The following is a 15,447-nucleotide window of genomic DNA, read 5'->3' on the forward strand; positions in this document are numbered from 1 at the left end:
GCTTGCAAGTAGCCGTCTAAGATGCATCAATTGGTCCCAACCACCTGGAGTAAAGGAGAATGAAGAACACCAAAGACACAAGGAAGGTAGTAGCCCAACAGACAGAAGGGGCCACATAAACCAGAGACTTCATCAGCCTGAGACCAGAGGAACTAGATGGTGCCCAGCTACCACCAATGACTGCCCTGACAGGGAACACAACAGAGAGTCCTGGATGGAGCAGGAGAAAGGTGGGGTACAGAACTCAAATTCTAGTAAAAAGGTCAGACTTAGTGGTCTGACTGACACTGGAGGAACCCCAGAAAGCATGGCCCCTGGATTCTGTATCAGCCCAGAACTAAAACAATTTCCGAGGCCAACTCTTCAGACGGATTGGACTGGACTGTGGGACATAAAGTGATACTCGTGAGGAGTGTGCCACTTAGCTTAAGCAGATACAGGAGACTAAATGGACAGCTTCTCTCCGGAGGTGAGATGGAAAGGCAGAGAGGGTTAGAAGCTGGTTGAATGGACCTGGGGAATCGGGTGGAAAGAAGAAGTGTGCTGTCACAGTATGGGGAGAGCAATTAGAGTCACATAACAATGTATGTATAAATTTTTGTATGGGGAGAAAAAAAAACGAACAGACACAGTGTTGGGCAAATCTACTGCAAAAGACCTCTTTGAAATGTTAAAAAGCAAAGATGTCGCTTTGAAGACCAAGTTGCGACTGAACTAAACCGTGGTATTTTCAATCACCTCATATGCATGCGGAAGCTGGACAATGAATAAGGAAGGCCAGAGAAGAATTGATGCCTCTGAATTGTGGTGTTGGCAAAGAATATTGAATATACCATGACTGCCAGAAGAATGAACAAATCTGTCTTGGAAGAAATGCAGCCAGAGTGCCCCTTAAAAGCAAGGATGACAAGACTTCGTCTCATGTATTTTGGACATACTATCAGGAGGGACCAGTCCCTGGAGAAGGACATCATGCTTGGTAAAGTAGAGGGTCAGGGAATAAGAGGAAGACCCTCAATGAGATGGATTGATAGTGGCTGCAGCAATGGGCTCAAACATAGCAAGGATTGTGAGGATGGTGTAGGGCCACGCAGTGTTTCATTCTATTGTAGATAGGGTTGCTATGAGTCAGAACAGACTTGATGACACCTAACAATAACAAGAACTTAATTAATAATTAATTACTGGGTACTTTGTAGAGAGATGCTCTAGAACTATGTAAATATTCTATTCCTTATCAAACTTTCAATTAATTAGTGCTCATTGATAATTCTTGCCTCAATAATAGTGGTTAAGAGCTTGGCTGCTAACCAAAAGGTCAGCAAGCAGTTTGAATCCACCAGTTGCTCCTTGGAAACCCTATGGGGCAGTTCTACTTTGTCCTGTAGGGGCGCTGTGAGTCGGAATTGACTGGACAGCACCAGGTTTTTTGTTGTTTTTTTTAATAATTGTTGCCGTATGGTGATTTTCTAATTCCATCATTCATTCGTTCATTTTTTTATATCACTATTAACTTACAGACTCTTTCTTTGCTGAGAACAATTTATTACTGTCGTTATTTATTTTGATGCTCAAACGGTCACAAATTTAGCCAGTGGGAACCCCAGCAGGCTGGCTCCTGTGTCATTTTGGAGTGTCCCCGTCATTTTCTGAGCACTTCCTTACTCACTGGCATAACAACATGTTCCAAATCCATCTTGTACTTTCCCTGCCCTGGCTCTGAAGTCAACTATTCCTTCAAGAGCACTAGTTCCTTTCAATGTGGTATTAAAGTTGTATTTGGAAACTATGTTTGTGCTCTGTGTGCTTGTTACTACCAGAATGTCATTGTCTCTAGGTTCTCTTGGTGGACAGAGGTTGGAAATTTATGTTTATATATATGTACACACGTATATGCATAGATACACATATACGCAGTCTGTATCTTTTTCTGTATCTGTGTGTATGGCGTTAAAACCATGATTCATATCAATGTCTGCAATTCTAATCTAATTAATTCTAATCTACAGAAATTAATTTAACCTTCCACCTTTCTATATCTGTATTCCCTTCTCACTCTGTCAGAAACCTAATTTCCAGTATCCTCAATCTGTTTACTTATTTGCTCAAACTCTCCTGTATATAACCAAATTCCTGGCCACAGCTTGGCCCCAGACATGCCCTCTCTCTCCCCTGGGCACTCTGGCCTAAATCTCAGCCCTAATTAAGGAGAAGAGGCCATTACTTTCCTTTAATTAAAGTGAGTTGAGAAAGACTGGTGATAATAGTAAAAGAGTAAAAAGACAACCTACAGACTAGGAAAAAATTTTTGTCTGTGACATATCCGATCAGGGTCTAATCTCTAAAATCTACAAGATACTGCAAAACCTCAACAACAAAAAAGACAAATAACTCAGTTAAAAAATGGGCAAAGGATATGTACGGGCACTTCACCAAAGAAGACGTTCGGGTGGCTACCAGATACATGAGGAAATGCTCACGATCGTTAACCATTAGAGAAATGCAGATCAAAACTACAGTGAGATACCATCTCACCCCAACAAGGCTAGCATTAATCCAAAAAACAAAAATAATAAATGTTGGAGAGGCTGTGGAGAGACTGAAACACTTAGACACTGTTGGTGGGAATGTTAAATGGTACACAACCTTTGGAAATCAATTTGATGCTTCCTTAAAAAACTAGAAATAGAAGTACCATACGATCCAGCAATCCGTCTCCTTGGAATATATCCTAGAGAAATAAGAGCCATCACAGGAATAGATATATGCACACCCATGTTCATTGCAGCATTGTTCACAATAGCAAAAAGATGGAAACAACGTAGGTGCTCATCAGCGAGCAAATGGATACACAAATTATGGTATATTCACACAATGGAATACTATGCAACGATAAAGAATAAGAGTGAATCTGAGAAACATAACGGGATGAATCTGGAAGGCATTATGCTGAGTGAAATTAGTCAGTCGCCAAAGGACAAATATTGTATAAGACCACTATTATAAGCAGTCAAGAAAAGGTTTAAACACAGAAGAAAACATTCTTTGATGGTTACGAGGGTGGGGAGGGAGGGAAAGGGGTATTCACTAGCTCAATAGCAGACAACAATTATCTTAGGTGAAGGGGAGGAGAGCACACACTACAGGGGAGTCAGCACAACTGGACTAAACCAAAGCTAAGAAGTTTCCTGAATACAACCAAACACTTCAAGGCATAGAGTAGCAGGGGCGGGGGCTGGTGACCATGGTTTCAGGGGACAACTAGGTCAATTGGCATAACAAAGTTAATTAAGAACATGTTCTGTATCCCGCTTTGGTAAGTGGTGTTTGGGGTCTTAAAAGCTAGCGAGCAGCCATCTAAGATGCATCAATTGGTCCCAACCCACGTGGAGCACAGGAGAATGAAGAACATCAAAGACACAAGTAAAGTATTAGCCCCAAGAGACAAAAGGGCCATATAAACCAAAGACTCCATCAGCCTGAGACCAGAACTAGATGGTGCCTGGCTACCACCAATGACCGCCCTGACAGGTAATACAACAGAGAGTCCCTGATGGGGCAGGAGAAAAGTGGGGTGCAGAACTCAAATTCTAGTAAAAAGACCAGACTTAGTGGTCTGACTGAGACTCAAGGGACCCCGGAAGCCATGGACCCCCGACTCTCTGTTAGCCAAAACTATTCCCGAAGCGAACTCTTATTAGAGAAAGATTAGACTGGACTATAAGGCATAAAGTGATACTTGTGAGGAGTGTGCCTCTTAGCTCAAGTAGATACAAGAGCCTAAATGGGCAGCTTCTGTCCAGAGGTGAGATGGGGAGGCAAAGAGGGTTAAGAGCTGGTTGAATGGACACGGGAAATCCGGGGTGGAAAGGAGGAGTGTGCTGTCACAGCATGGGAAGTGCAACTAGGGTCACATAGCAGTGTGTGTACAAAGTTTTGTATGAGAAACTAACTTGAACTGTAAACTTTCATTTAAAGCACAATTGAAAAAAAAGACTAGTGATAATAGTTGACTCTTGAGAGATTGGGTAGAAGGGACGACACGGAGGAGGAGGGAAGATGATTTGTTTAGTACGTGTCCTTTTGTACCTTTTGAATTTTTTACACCATGTGCTTTTATTATCTGTTCAGAAAACTAAACGTTTGAAATGTAGTTAGTTCAGGATCTTTGCTGTAGTGTTTGGGGAGAATGGAATCTTCCTTTTTTCCTTAAGTGTATTTGGTTCCTTCCTCCCTTTTAGGAAACAATACTTGTTTCTATGGGAAGTGTTATTACTGCCGAGAAACAGAGCCAGCCTGTGCCGATGGAGACACAATGGAGGGATCTGTCACGCTTTGGCTCCCAGATGTGTGGCCTCTGCAGAAACACAGACACCCATGGGGCAGGACTTACCGAGAGGGCAAATTGGCCAGGTAAATGCCCCTGTGGGCTACTGCTTCATTCTCCCCTGTGCCTGGCCCAGTGCCATCCCGTATGAGAGCCAGGAATTCTGACCAGCAGTCAAAGACTGGGCATCAGAGGTGAACCTGCTAGGCAGGGACTCTCTCTTCTCTGTTTTAAACAGTGCCAGATACAGTGATTGCACTTAGTAAATAACCCTGGTGATGCTGCTTGCCTCCAGGTGGGAATATGATGAGAGCTACTGCGATGCTGTGAAGAAAACATCCCCCTATGACTCAGGCCCGCGCCTCCTGGACATCATTGACACAGCTGTCTTTGATTACCTGATTGGCAATGCTGACCGCCATCACTATGAGAGCTTTCAAGATGACGAAGGCGCCAGTATGCTCATCCTTCTTGATAATGCCAAAAGGTAGGACTGGCAGAACCCTATCTATCTGTGTACAAGGAGGAGATTTTCTAGGGTGTCCTGGGAAACATCCAGAGCACCACTGACAGAAGACACACTTCCCTTTTCTGCTTGGGTCATCACTGTTGGCACTCCCCTCCCATCTTGCTGATGGGATGTTTTGCAATCTTTATGGCAGTTTAGGCCCAAACTCTTTACTTTTATGGGAAGAGAGCAATTGCCTAGTGATTATATATAAAGACAAGTTAGTTTTATCTCGAATAAGTCAAGTTTATTCATTTTGAATAAATGGAATATCCTTATTTATTTATGTGGATATTATTATTCTGTCCTTATTTTTATTGAGCTATTTGGAGTTTATTTCCAGTTTGCTCTCTGCATTCTCGATGGTGTCCAGTTCTGTACCATACTTTGAGTTACATTTAATAAGTGTTTGCTAGATAAAATACTTCCCTGGAGCCCAGAATTGTCCAGGCACAAGGTCACTACTATTATTAACATTGGTCCTGGGAATAAGCTGAGACTTGGGTCCACAGCAAAGACTGCTTGGACAGCATTTGCTAATGATGTCGCAAACTTATACAGAACACCAGGTGCCCTGTGCTCCGTGAAAGATCGTGGCAGCTACAGAAGGTGAGAGGTCAGCAAACACTGCCACGCCCTCGCCCCATCTCACAGCAAAACAGGTGGTGGCCAGTGCTACATATATTCTGGAAAATCTTTATCCTTCCTTGTAAAGGTGATCTTTTTTCTAAAGGTCATGTGTACTGGAGAAGTATACATTGGAATAGTTGCCTTTGCCCTTGATTATTTGACGGCCTGCACTGCATTAAGTGCTACCAGGACCCTCCAGTTATTAAGATGAGCTTCCTGGAAATAGTGGAAGATGGACAGTTTTTCCAGATTCAGCTCTCCTTTTCTGAATTACTACTTAGATCATTTTTACATCTACTTTGAGTCAGTGTTTTCTCAGCCTCTGTGAGCAATTGGAAACCAGTGTGAATCTGTTAATGTACTTACTTGTACGGAATAGAATAATCCAAATCTTTTCTGGTTGGTAATTTTGGGGTAGAAACAAGTATAACTTCTTTTTACAAGTAACAACCATATGCTCGTTTGTGGAATCTGGTATGAATAGCCTTTGTTTCTCTCCCTACCCCTTAAAACGTTTCAGGTTTGGGGTCTTTGAGTTCTCCTTTCAGTCTCTTAGCTCCACACTGCGCTACCATAGTAATGTTCCAGCACCTTGCAATATCTTGGTAGGAGAAAGGGTCCTTGTAAATTAGTATATTTGTTGTTTTATACTTCAGCACAGACTACTGAGGATCCTGTGTCTAATTGGTCATGCCCTGTTTATTTTTAATTTAAGTGATTTGAGCTGCTGGAGCGTGAAATTATTTAGGATCACATTTGGGGTTCTTACAGAATTTGACGCTAAGTAGGGAATTTGATTGCTTTGATGCTGAGAAGGGAACTGGTGCTTCTACCTAATTCACTAAGTTTTAATTTAATTTTCAGCTTTGGGAACCCCTCGCTGGATGAGAGAAGCATTCTTGCCCCTCTCTATCAGTGTTGCATGTAAGTTACACACAACAAATACGTGTGCTGCCTTCCCTTCCTTTCCAGGCTCAGGTAACAGCGCGTCTGTTTTCTTGGCCTGACAACCTCCTGGTACCTGAGCAGTGCTTTTCATTCTTTTCAGCCCAGAGCCCCCAGAGATCCTGGGATTGGGGGATCAGGGAAAGGTAGAGGACAGGCAGCCCAAAGCTCAGAATTCATTTTGAGCTTTGTGTGAATAGAAGATTGCAGTCTATTTGGTAATATATAATCCATGTTTGTTTAAATATCAAAATACAATTTCCTACTCCCCCCCCCCACAAGAAAAATCCCCTGGTAAAATCTGTATCCCAAGGAGCTGTACCATGTGAGACCTTGTGGTGTCACTTCCTCTCCCACACCTACCACACCCACCTGGAGTATGCAGATCTCAGTTTTAAATTGTCTAAATCAAAAGTAACTAACTTTTCCCATAGGTATTTAATATTTTTTAAGTCTATATTAGAAAATAAAACATTAAAAAGTAAATCAAGAAAATGACAGGGCTCCAAGGAGCTTCTTTTAGATCATCATTGCTGGTATAATTTTAAAGCCCGAGCACCAAGAATCAGCTGGGATTCACCTTGCTTGACTGCATAGAGAAGCAAGTCCAAGACTTAGCTCCCAGAGACACCCCTGTCACCTATACTGCCCTTCCTAGCTACTGGTCTGTTTCTCTTTTCTTTCCTTTTTTTTTTTTCATAGCAACACAATTCTACAAAAAATAACATTTTAACCCAGGCAACCCTTACTTCATTAATATTGAGAAGCAGTGATACGTTGTTGTTGTTAGATGCCATCCAGTCCATTCCAACTCATGGAGACCCCATGTGTGTCAGAGCAGAATGCTCCATAGGGTTTTCAAGGCTGTGACCTTTCAGAAGCAGATCGCCAGGGCTGTCTTTCTGAGGCACCTCTGGGTGGGTTCGAACCGCCAACCTCTTGGCTGATAGTCAAGTGCTTAATCGTTTGTACCACCCAAGGTCTCCTACAATCCAAAAATTGCATTTGGCTTTGAAGGAAGCTGTTTTTGTATTAATAGTTAGTATATCAGCCTGATCCAGTGAAAAACAGAAAAGACTCAGTAGGCTAAACAAGGTACGTTTAATATAAAGAATTATTAAACTCTGATAACAAAGAGTGACTAGGTGATAAAAGAAAACTAGGGCTGAGGGGGAGTATCCAAGGAAGGACAAATTTGGAAGAGGTCCCCTCCCCAAGCCTGGGGTTCGGACCTCACTGGAGAAGGTGTAGTTCAGCCCCCGGGTAGCAGAGAAGTTTGCTGGTCTACCTGGGCCAGAGCTGGTCTGTAGGCGCTGGGCAGGCAGGAGACAGCCCCCCGCTGTGCAGGCGGTGCCCAGGCACTCAGCAACTGGTGAGCCCTCTGGGCCGCAGGCGGCCACGCTTGTAAGCCTGTGGAGGGAATTGCAGCACAGCATGGGCAGGTGGCTTTCAGGGCCCTGGTTTCCATGTTGAGAAGGCCTCAGGAAGGGTCTCACCAGGCAGGCCTAGGCTGCAAGGTCACTAAGGGACTGTGCTTTCTGGGCATGGGGCTAGGGCAGAGCTCTGTTGGATGTCTTCACCACTGACCCAGCATGTGGCAGGAGGGTCCATTCCTCCCGCCGTGTCCCTCTGCTGAGGAAGCTTACCAAGAGTCGTGTTGTCCATTGTAGCAGATCACACATTGCAGGGTGAATTTGGGGCTGAGAGGCAATAAACTGATAACCTGGTCACAGAGAGGACACCCTGATAACCTGGGAATTCGTAGTCCATTCCAGAGTAGCCAAGCCACACTGCATCTGTGCTCATCCATCCCCTCCGTGCTTTGTGCACAGATCCATCCTCCTTTTTAAATAGTTGCAGGACAGGAGCCTCTTGCAGAGTCAGACTTTTCTGCATATGTTGTAATTCCCACTCCACTTTATCCACAGGGAAGTAATTATTTTAACTTAAAAAGACTTCTGCTGAAACAAACAAAAGATCCTCATTAGTTGCTGAAATAATTAAGAAAATAAGTGTCCTTAAAATAAATTTTTTCTGGTATGTAATATTAATGGTAGAAATTTTTTAAAACTCCAACATATAAAGAAGAAAATAAAAATTACCAGTTAACATCTTAGGGTAACTCCTATTACTGTTGTAGTGTTCTTTATTCTAATCCTGTGTGTGTAAATACATATGCACATATACACACACGTTTTATTTCCCACGGATTTGGAGTAAAACAGGTTTTGTCCCCCTAACTTTTTTTCCTCACCCCACATTATATTATAGGCATTTTCTCATGCCACCAAATTTCAAGAATGTTTTTAAAGGCTGCATGGTATTCCCTTGAATGAATAAGCCACATTTATTTAACTGTTTCCAAATTGTTGGACATTCAAATTGTTTCCCATTTTCCCTGTTACAGATAGCACTGCAGTGAACATAAATATGTATACTCTTCGTATATATCTCAGATTAATTACCCAGAAAAAAAAATCAAAATGATTTCCAATGTAGAGGTAATACAGAAATGAGTTTTCCAGTTGAGATATTTTACATAATTTCTTTATTTTTGTCTGTCAAGCAAGCTTTAAACTCCATTTTAGAGGTGTTATGTAACCTATCCTAAACCTTTTCCTTCCAGCATTCGGGTTTCTACCTGGAACAGACTGAACTACCTGAAGAATGGTGTGCTGAAGTCTGCCTTAAAATCGGCCATGGCCCATGACCCTATTGCCCCAGTGCTCTCTGACCCTCACCTGGACGCCGTGGACCAGCGGCTCTTGAGTGTTCTGGCCACCGTGAAGCAGTGCACCGACCAGTTTGGGGCAGACGCTGTGCTGGTGGAAGACAGGATGCCTCTCTCCCACTTGTAATTCTCAACACAAAATATGTGAAACTTGGTTTTTCAAAGATAGAGAAACAGCACAATCGATTCCAAATGCTATGCCATGGACTGAAATGGCCAGCACCAAGTTCTGGTGATAGAGGGCAGGGTGGCCTTGGATGTCTTTGGTGTTTTCTGTGGCAGAAACTAAAGCAAAATCTACAAGTGTCAGACCACGGAGATGCTCCTGCTGAATCACCTTCTGACTTCCTTGGCGTTATGCACCCATCCTAGCAATGGGTGTCGTGGTTGATCACTTTTAATTTCCTATGCCAAAGGACTAATAGAGGTGTGACATTTGGATAGTTTGCTGGGATTGGCTCTGGAGTGTGTGTTTTGAGTTGCACCTTACAGTCCTTTCTCCACACCTGTGGATTTCCTGAAAACACTGCAATCTCTTGTGTCCTGTTTTACCAGGACTAGTCAGATTGAAAAGCTTACTGCCTCCTAAGGAGTGGCAGCAAATAAAACCTTGTACTCTATTGAGCCAGAATAGCACTTTCTGTTGGAGGGGATATATTTTAAGGGGATAGAATTGGAAAAAAGGGCAAAAGCAGGGAAGATGTTCTAACCAGATGCATAGTAGTCCTTTGGTAATTCTTAGGGGAGGGAAGAAGAAAGACTGACTTGGTAGAACCAGAATCGAGGAGATGATTGAATCGTATACTGAGATCATTAGTGAAAACTGGTTCCCTTGTATTTAAGCTCTTCAGGTATGAAAAAAGCAAAAATGACTCTTTACCTAAGTAAAATCTGCAGTCTCATGGTTGTGTCCAAATTAACCAAAAATTTGTCTCTAGAGAAAATATTATTACATTTCAAGCATGCGTCTCTTATGGAGACTATTTTTCCCCCCTTTTGCCCAAAGCAGGCAAATTCTTTCTAAATTAACGAAGCAAACTGAAACAGTAACCTTGAATGAGAGTCAGGTTGTCTGTGATCTCTGCTATCCTCAATTCTCTTTTGAGATGAATTTCCACCTCTACCTTTAAGGCATTTGGTCCTCGAAGCTGCTGTTCCCAAGAGATTGGCAACTTTGTTTGTGCCTTCCTTGTGAGAAAAGCCAGCTCACTTCTACAGATGACAGCGCACACCCTGCTGGTGTCTGGACTTAGCTCGTGATTTCGGCCATGCGAAACAAAGATTTTAAGCCTTCTGAGCCTTGAAATTAAGGAGATTACCATGAGGAGCCTTAAGATTTTGATTTCTGTCAAACCCTAATTTCATCCCTTAGTCTTATTTGGGTCCTGAACCCATGATGTAGTGTTACCCTCCCATCTCCGCCGAGCACTCTCAAACTCTAGGTTCCTAAAACACAGGCTTATTTTTGTGTTCTGGCAAAGCAATTTTGACAGGTAAGCAGTTGCAGTAAAATCCAGGGCCAAGGAGGTCAGGCCCGATGTGCCCACTCACCTGTGTGCCCAGAGCTGCGTGTGTCTCTCCAGCATCTGGTCTGGGCATTGTTCTGGTTTTGTACTTCTGTCAATATTTAAACAGTGTGGTTAAACAAATTTAATATCAGTCATTGGAGACCAGTTTTAGGCACCCACACTTTTAAAGATAGCTTTAGAATTTATGCCCCAGTTATCTCGCATTGAAAGGTAACTGAGTAACCTATAACTAAAATAGCATGAAATTAGGGTACTTTTGTACTGTGTGTATACGTCTTGAGATGGGAACAGAATGGACTGAGTTATAAGAGTGTTGAATCTAAAAAGACAGATACCAGCACAAAACACTGAAATAGTGTTAACAAAAGGGGGCATTGATTCTAATCTTAGGGCCGTTTACTGTGTGTGTCCAGGGAAATTCACAATTCAGCTTGAGAACAACTTGGATAGTGCTGCCCCTAAAGCTTCTGGGAGACAGCTGGAGGGAGGCAGTGGGAAGGATGTGAGCTGTGTTCTCCTGATAAACGTTAGCTGAACTAAATTGGGTATTAGTGTTCTTTCAAACACGTGATGCCCTTAGTATGCTGCACTGGGATGAGCAAAAACCATTCCCAAACTGGGAACTTTATTCATAATGATGAAGGCAGAAAATTCTGCTAAGGGAAAAAGCAGTGGGAAAGCTACTTTCAAATGTCTGATCCTTCAAAACATTGCAAAAAATGTATCATTTCATTCTGTTTCCCTACTGATTTCAAACTCATGGTTTCAAAAGGTGTTCAGAACCACAACAGTTAAAGTTAGAATTATAGAGTGTACGACATGACATCTGAGAAATAAATTTACATTCGAAGTCAGGATTGCATTAAGCTGGAAAAGTATGCTTAGGCGAACCTTGGAAGAAACCAAGCTTACCACCCTAAATTTCACGAACACTGAATTCTATCTGGAAAAAAAAAAAAAGAGGTAGATGTCTTTTTAAAAAGATTTATAACACTGTCTTCTATGGTTTATTTCTTTATTAGAATCCAGTGCTATTACAGTCAAAACAAGCTCTTGGAGGGGTTCTTGGTGTTTGATCAGCCCTGAGTTGGGTGTGCCTAGCTAATATCTAAAGGTAGATGTGGATCCATTTTAATATTATAAATCAGAACTGACTGCCGCTTCATGCCTTCCTCCCACTGCTTAAAAATATTTATTCAGAAGTTTGAGTGGGGAAATGTGGATAAAGAGGTTTCATTCTAAAACTGTTCTTCATCTGAGTCTATAGCATAGCCTTGGGGAGGGGCATAAATAACTTCCTTTGCAAAACAAAAAATAGATGGATCTGATGTTGCCTGGAGCCCTGTTTGGTAATGTGTAAATGAGGCATTTCTCCCTGTTTGCACTTAGGTTTACTATGTCAGATGGAATGTAAGAAAGAAGTGGAAGAATTCAGGTCCATCCATTGCATATTATTTTGGGAAAGATGAATCATTTACATGGCAATTCTTCAGTGTCACATGAAGGCAACATGTTCTTCCCGTGAAATCCATCTTTCTTTTAAAAAAAAGTCTCTGGCCTCCCTTCCCCATCCACCATACTCCTTAGTCTCCCTTCTCTGCCATCCAATATTCTTGTTTGACCAGTAACCACACTTGACTGCGAGTAAAACAACATCTGTCAGTGGCTGTCTTGTTTGAGTCATCCTGTGATCTTGAGCTTCAGGAAACATGAGTAACTGTGCGTGTGTGTATGTATATAGTTGTATATGTATTCTAGCAAGAAAGGGTATTTATTTTGACACAGGGAAACACTGGCTTATGCTGCTGAAGGACTTGAAGTTAGGCAAATACAGGGTTGTGTGAGAGCGGGCAGCAAGTGACACAGACCATTCATTCAGCCAGCACGTAGTGAACAGCTCTGGGTGTGCCGCACAGACTGACTGCCGAGAGACTTACTCTGCAGGAGAAGGCCTGTTTTTCTCCCTCGATTTCTGAAGTCTGGGTGGTGAAAAGGTAGGGACTGGGTACTGTACTACCACAGGTTTTTAAGGAACCAAGGTATTACTCACAAACACAAAATGTGGGGGGAACTGGGGGAACTTACTCGGAAGCTAATTTATTTGTTTAAAAGGGAGGTGTAGGAACCACTACTCTCTGTACTGCTCTGCCAAGGGTTTCCTCTCGGAGCTGTTGCACAAATAGAGGTTGCGCTTGGTAAGACACCAAGACAGATGCAAACCCAGCTTTCTAATGTGTTCCATGGGTTTCAGTTCTGAAAATAAAGATTTTAATAAACACTAATGTATCATCTTGTTTCTTAATTTTTTCCCCTTCTCAGGTTATTTGCAGTGTTTTCTATTCCAGTTTTCTACTCCTTTTGATAGGGAACAGAAGATTACATCCTTTGCACCCACTTACAATGTCCACAGGGATTGTTTGGACAGTACCTGATGGATAAGACCTTTAAATTTCCTTGCTAGTCTTCAAAAGGTCCATACCATATTGTGACTGTGCCAAGATTTTCTGTAGAATAATTCTTAGGTGCTTTTTGTACGTGTCATAGTTGACTCCATTCTTGCAGCGTCCTTAGCAATAAAGAATTATGAATCCGGAAGAGCTTGTCACAGCCTAGTACCACAGAAGCATGGAAGAGAGGACCAGTTACCTGATTATAATTCTCAGGACACGCAGGTTTTTACCTTTTGAAATGGAAATCCAGCATCCTAATCTCAACCTGCTTGCGCTGGAATACTTTAAATTGATTTGCAGCGTATTTGTGCCAGGTTTTGTCATTCGTACTTGAATATGTGTAGGAGGCAGAGGCCTGATCCATGATCTTCACTGATTCACCACGTACAAATCCTTCTCCAGGCTAGATTTCAGGCTTCATTTGCTTCGCAGCCATATTGGGAAGACTGGTATTAGAGCTTGAGAAAGGCAGCTGAGAGTGGGGAGGGCAGGGTTCTGTTACTGGCTTATTTTACACAGTGTCTATGCTTATAAAACTGATTTTTAACAGCCTTCATTTTGTAAAATAGGGACAAGAATGGTCATAACCATGGTGGGACGTGGCTGGGGTCTTTTAAGCTGCTGTATAAATCCCAGTATCAAATAGCCATCTGGTCTTTCCTTTGTCAACGTTTAGGACATAGTGCTGGGAGCTCTGGGTGCCACCAAAATAATGACTGTCCTGTCAAAGAGTCTAGTCTCAGTAGGTAAGAACTGTGCCCAAGGCACTAAATGCCTCAGGGATGATGTAAATTTGTTAAAAGGAAAGTAAGGAGCAGAAAGAATCCTGGGGGGAGGGGGAGATTGGAAGAGTGAGGGGTAGGCAGAGCCTTCACTGAAAAGGCGGAGATCTAGGCTTAACATGGTGTGTATAGAATCCCTGACAACAAAAGGAGCCCTGGCACAGTGGTTAAGCGTTTGGGCTGCAAACCAAAAAGTAGGTGGTTTGAACCCACCAGCCGCTCCGTGGGAGGAAGATGTGGCAGTCTGCTTCCGGAAGGATTACAGCCTTGGAAACCCTATGGGGCAGTTCTGATCTCTCTGAGTCAGAACTGACTCAACAGCAGTAGGTTTGGATTTTGGGGTTTGACCACAGATGTGTGGAGCTGTAAGTTTAGAAAATGCAGAGCCTCCTTGGGCCCTGTTCTCTGTTCCCAGTGCCAGAAATGTCCCTTCAGGTCTCCTGTGGTTTTCATCAGGAGACCTTGGTGTGGCTGGTGTTAGTCCACAGTGGTGCCTCGAGGGCTTTATGAAATGTTAAAGGAACCACTGGCATATTGATGAGCTGTGAAACTTCATTTTATGTTCTTGAATATCATCAGTTTCTCTTTTACATTTTAGGTTTTTCTTTTTATCTGGAGATAAAGACTTGATTTTTACCCAAAGATTGTTTTCAAGTCAGAAGATTGTGACCACCTGCAGTGGGGTTGGAAAGATCTATTGCAAAGCTAGGTAGGTCCCTTTCAGATGACCTTAATAAAGGTGTTGTGCTCCCATTTTCCTCTAAAAGACCTTGTTATAATGCAGGTTTTGATACAGTAGATACAGGGTGGGGCCTGAGAGTCTGCATTTCTAACAAGCTCCTGCGTGATGCCAATGTCTCCAGCCTTTGGACCACGCTTAAGTAGCTGACATCCTAGCTGCCTGTAGTTTTCACAGTCGCCTCTAGATGGCCCCATCACCCATGAGAACTGGCTAAAGCGGCAAGCTGCCTCAGCCCCGGAGAATGAAATGTCAGCAATTTGTTGAAATTCTCAAGAGGTTGTCCAGAAACTTGTGTTTGGATTCATTGTTTCTACGTGGGACTGCTTTTTTTGTTAAATAAATATTTACTTCTACTATTTTAGGAAAAAATTCTCGTTGAAATCCACAAATTTTTAAAGAACTTCCCAGCTACTTATTTTATTTACCATAAATGCTAAATCCAAATCAAAATGTCCCAGAAATTAGCATTTGGCCCTACGTGAAAGTTACAAGTACATAATTCCTTCCACAAAGTCTCAAAACTTGGATTGCTTTAAGAATACAGGTAGTCCTCGATTTACGACAAATTTGAGTTAAGATGAACCGCACTTATGCTTTTTTTTAATCGTCTTTTAGTAATATGTACTACATGCAGTGTTGCAGCACAGAATTTGTTGATGTTATTCTCAGGTGTTCACTTGCAGATGTTCAAAGATGGGATTTATAAAGATACTGATAATAAAAGGCAATAATGAAAACTGAAAGAAAAAGAGGTATTCGACTTATGTCAGAACTGATTTACGACGGAGTCGTCAGAATAGAAC

The 15,447-nt window shown here is 42.3% G+C and overlaps 1 protein-coding gene across 2 annotated transcripts in view; it reads left to right on the top strand.

Annotated features, from left to right (window-relative positions):
• FAM20B (FAM20B glycosaminoglycan xylosylkinase) overlaps positions 1-12,948 on the top strand; it is a 48,963-nt gene extending 36,015 nt beyond the window's left edge. For both annotated transcript variants that reach the window (XM_023728072.1, XM_004372857.2), the window contains exons 5-8: positions 4,242-4,413; positions 4,623-4,814; positions 6,330-6,389; positions 9,037-12,948. In XM_023728072.1, the coding sequence (XP_023583840.1) occupies positions 4,242-4,413; positions 4,623-4,814; positions 6,330-6,389; positions 9,037-9,268 (656 nt within the window). In that variant the 3' untranslated portion in view covers positions 9,269-12,948. The remainder of the gene's footprint in view (positions 1-4,241; positions 4,414-4,622; positions 4,815-6,329; positions 6,390-9,036) is intronic.
• The last annotated feature ends 2,499 nt before the right edge of the window (positions 12,949-15,447 follow it).

Source organism: Trichechus manatus, unplaced genomic scaffold, assembly GCF_000243295.1.
Source record: "Trichechus manatus latirostris isolate Lorelei unplaced genomic scaffold, TriManLat1.0 scaffold00021, whole genome shotgun sequence".
NCBI lineage: Eukaryota > Metazoa > Chordata > Mammalia > Sirenia > Trichechidae > Trichechus > Trichechus manatus.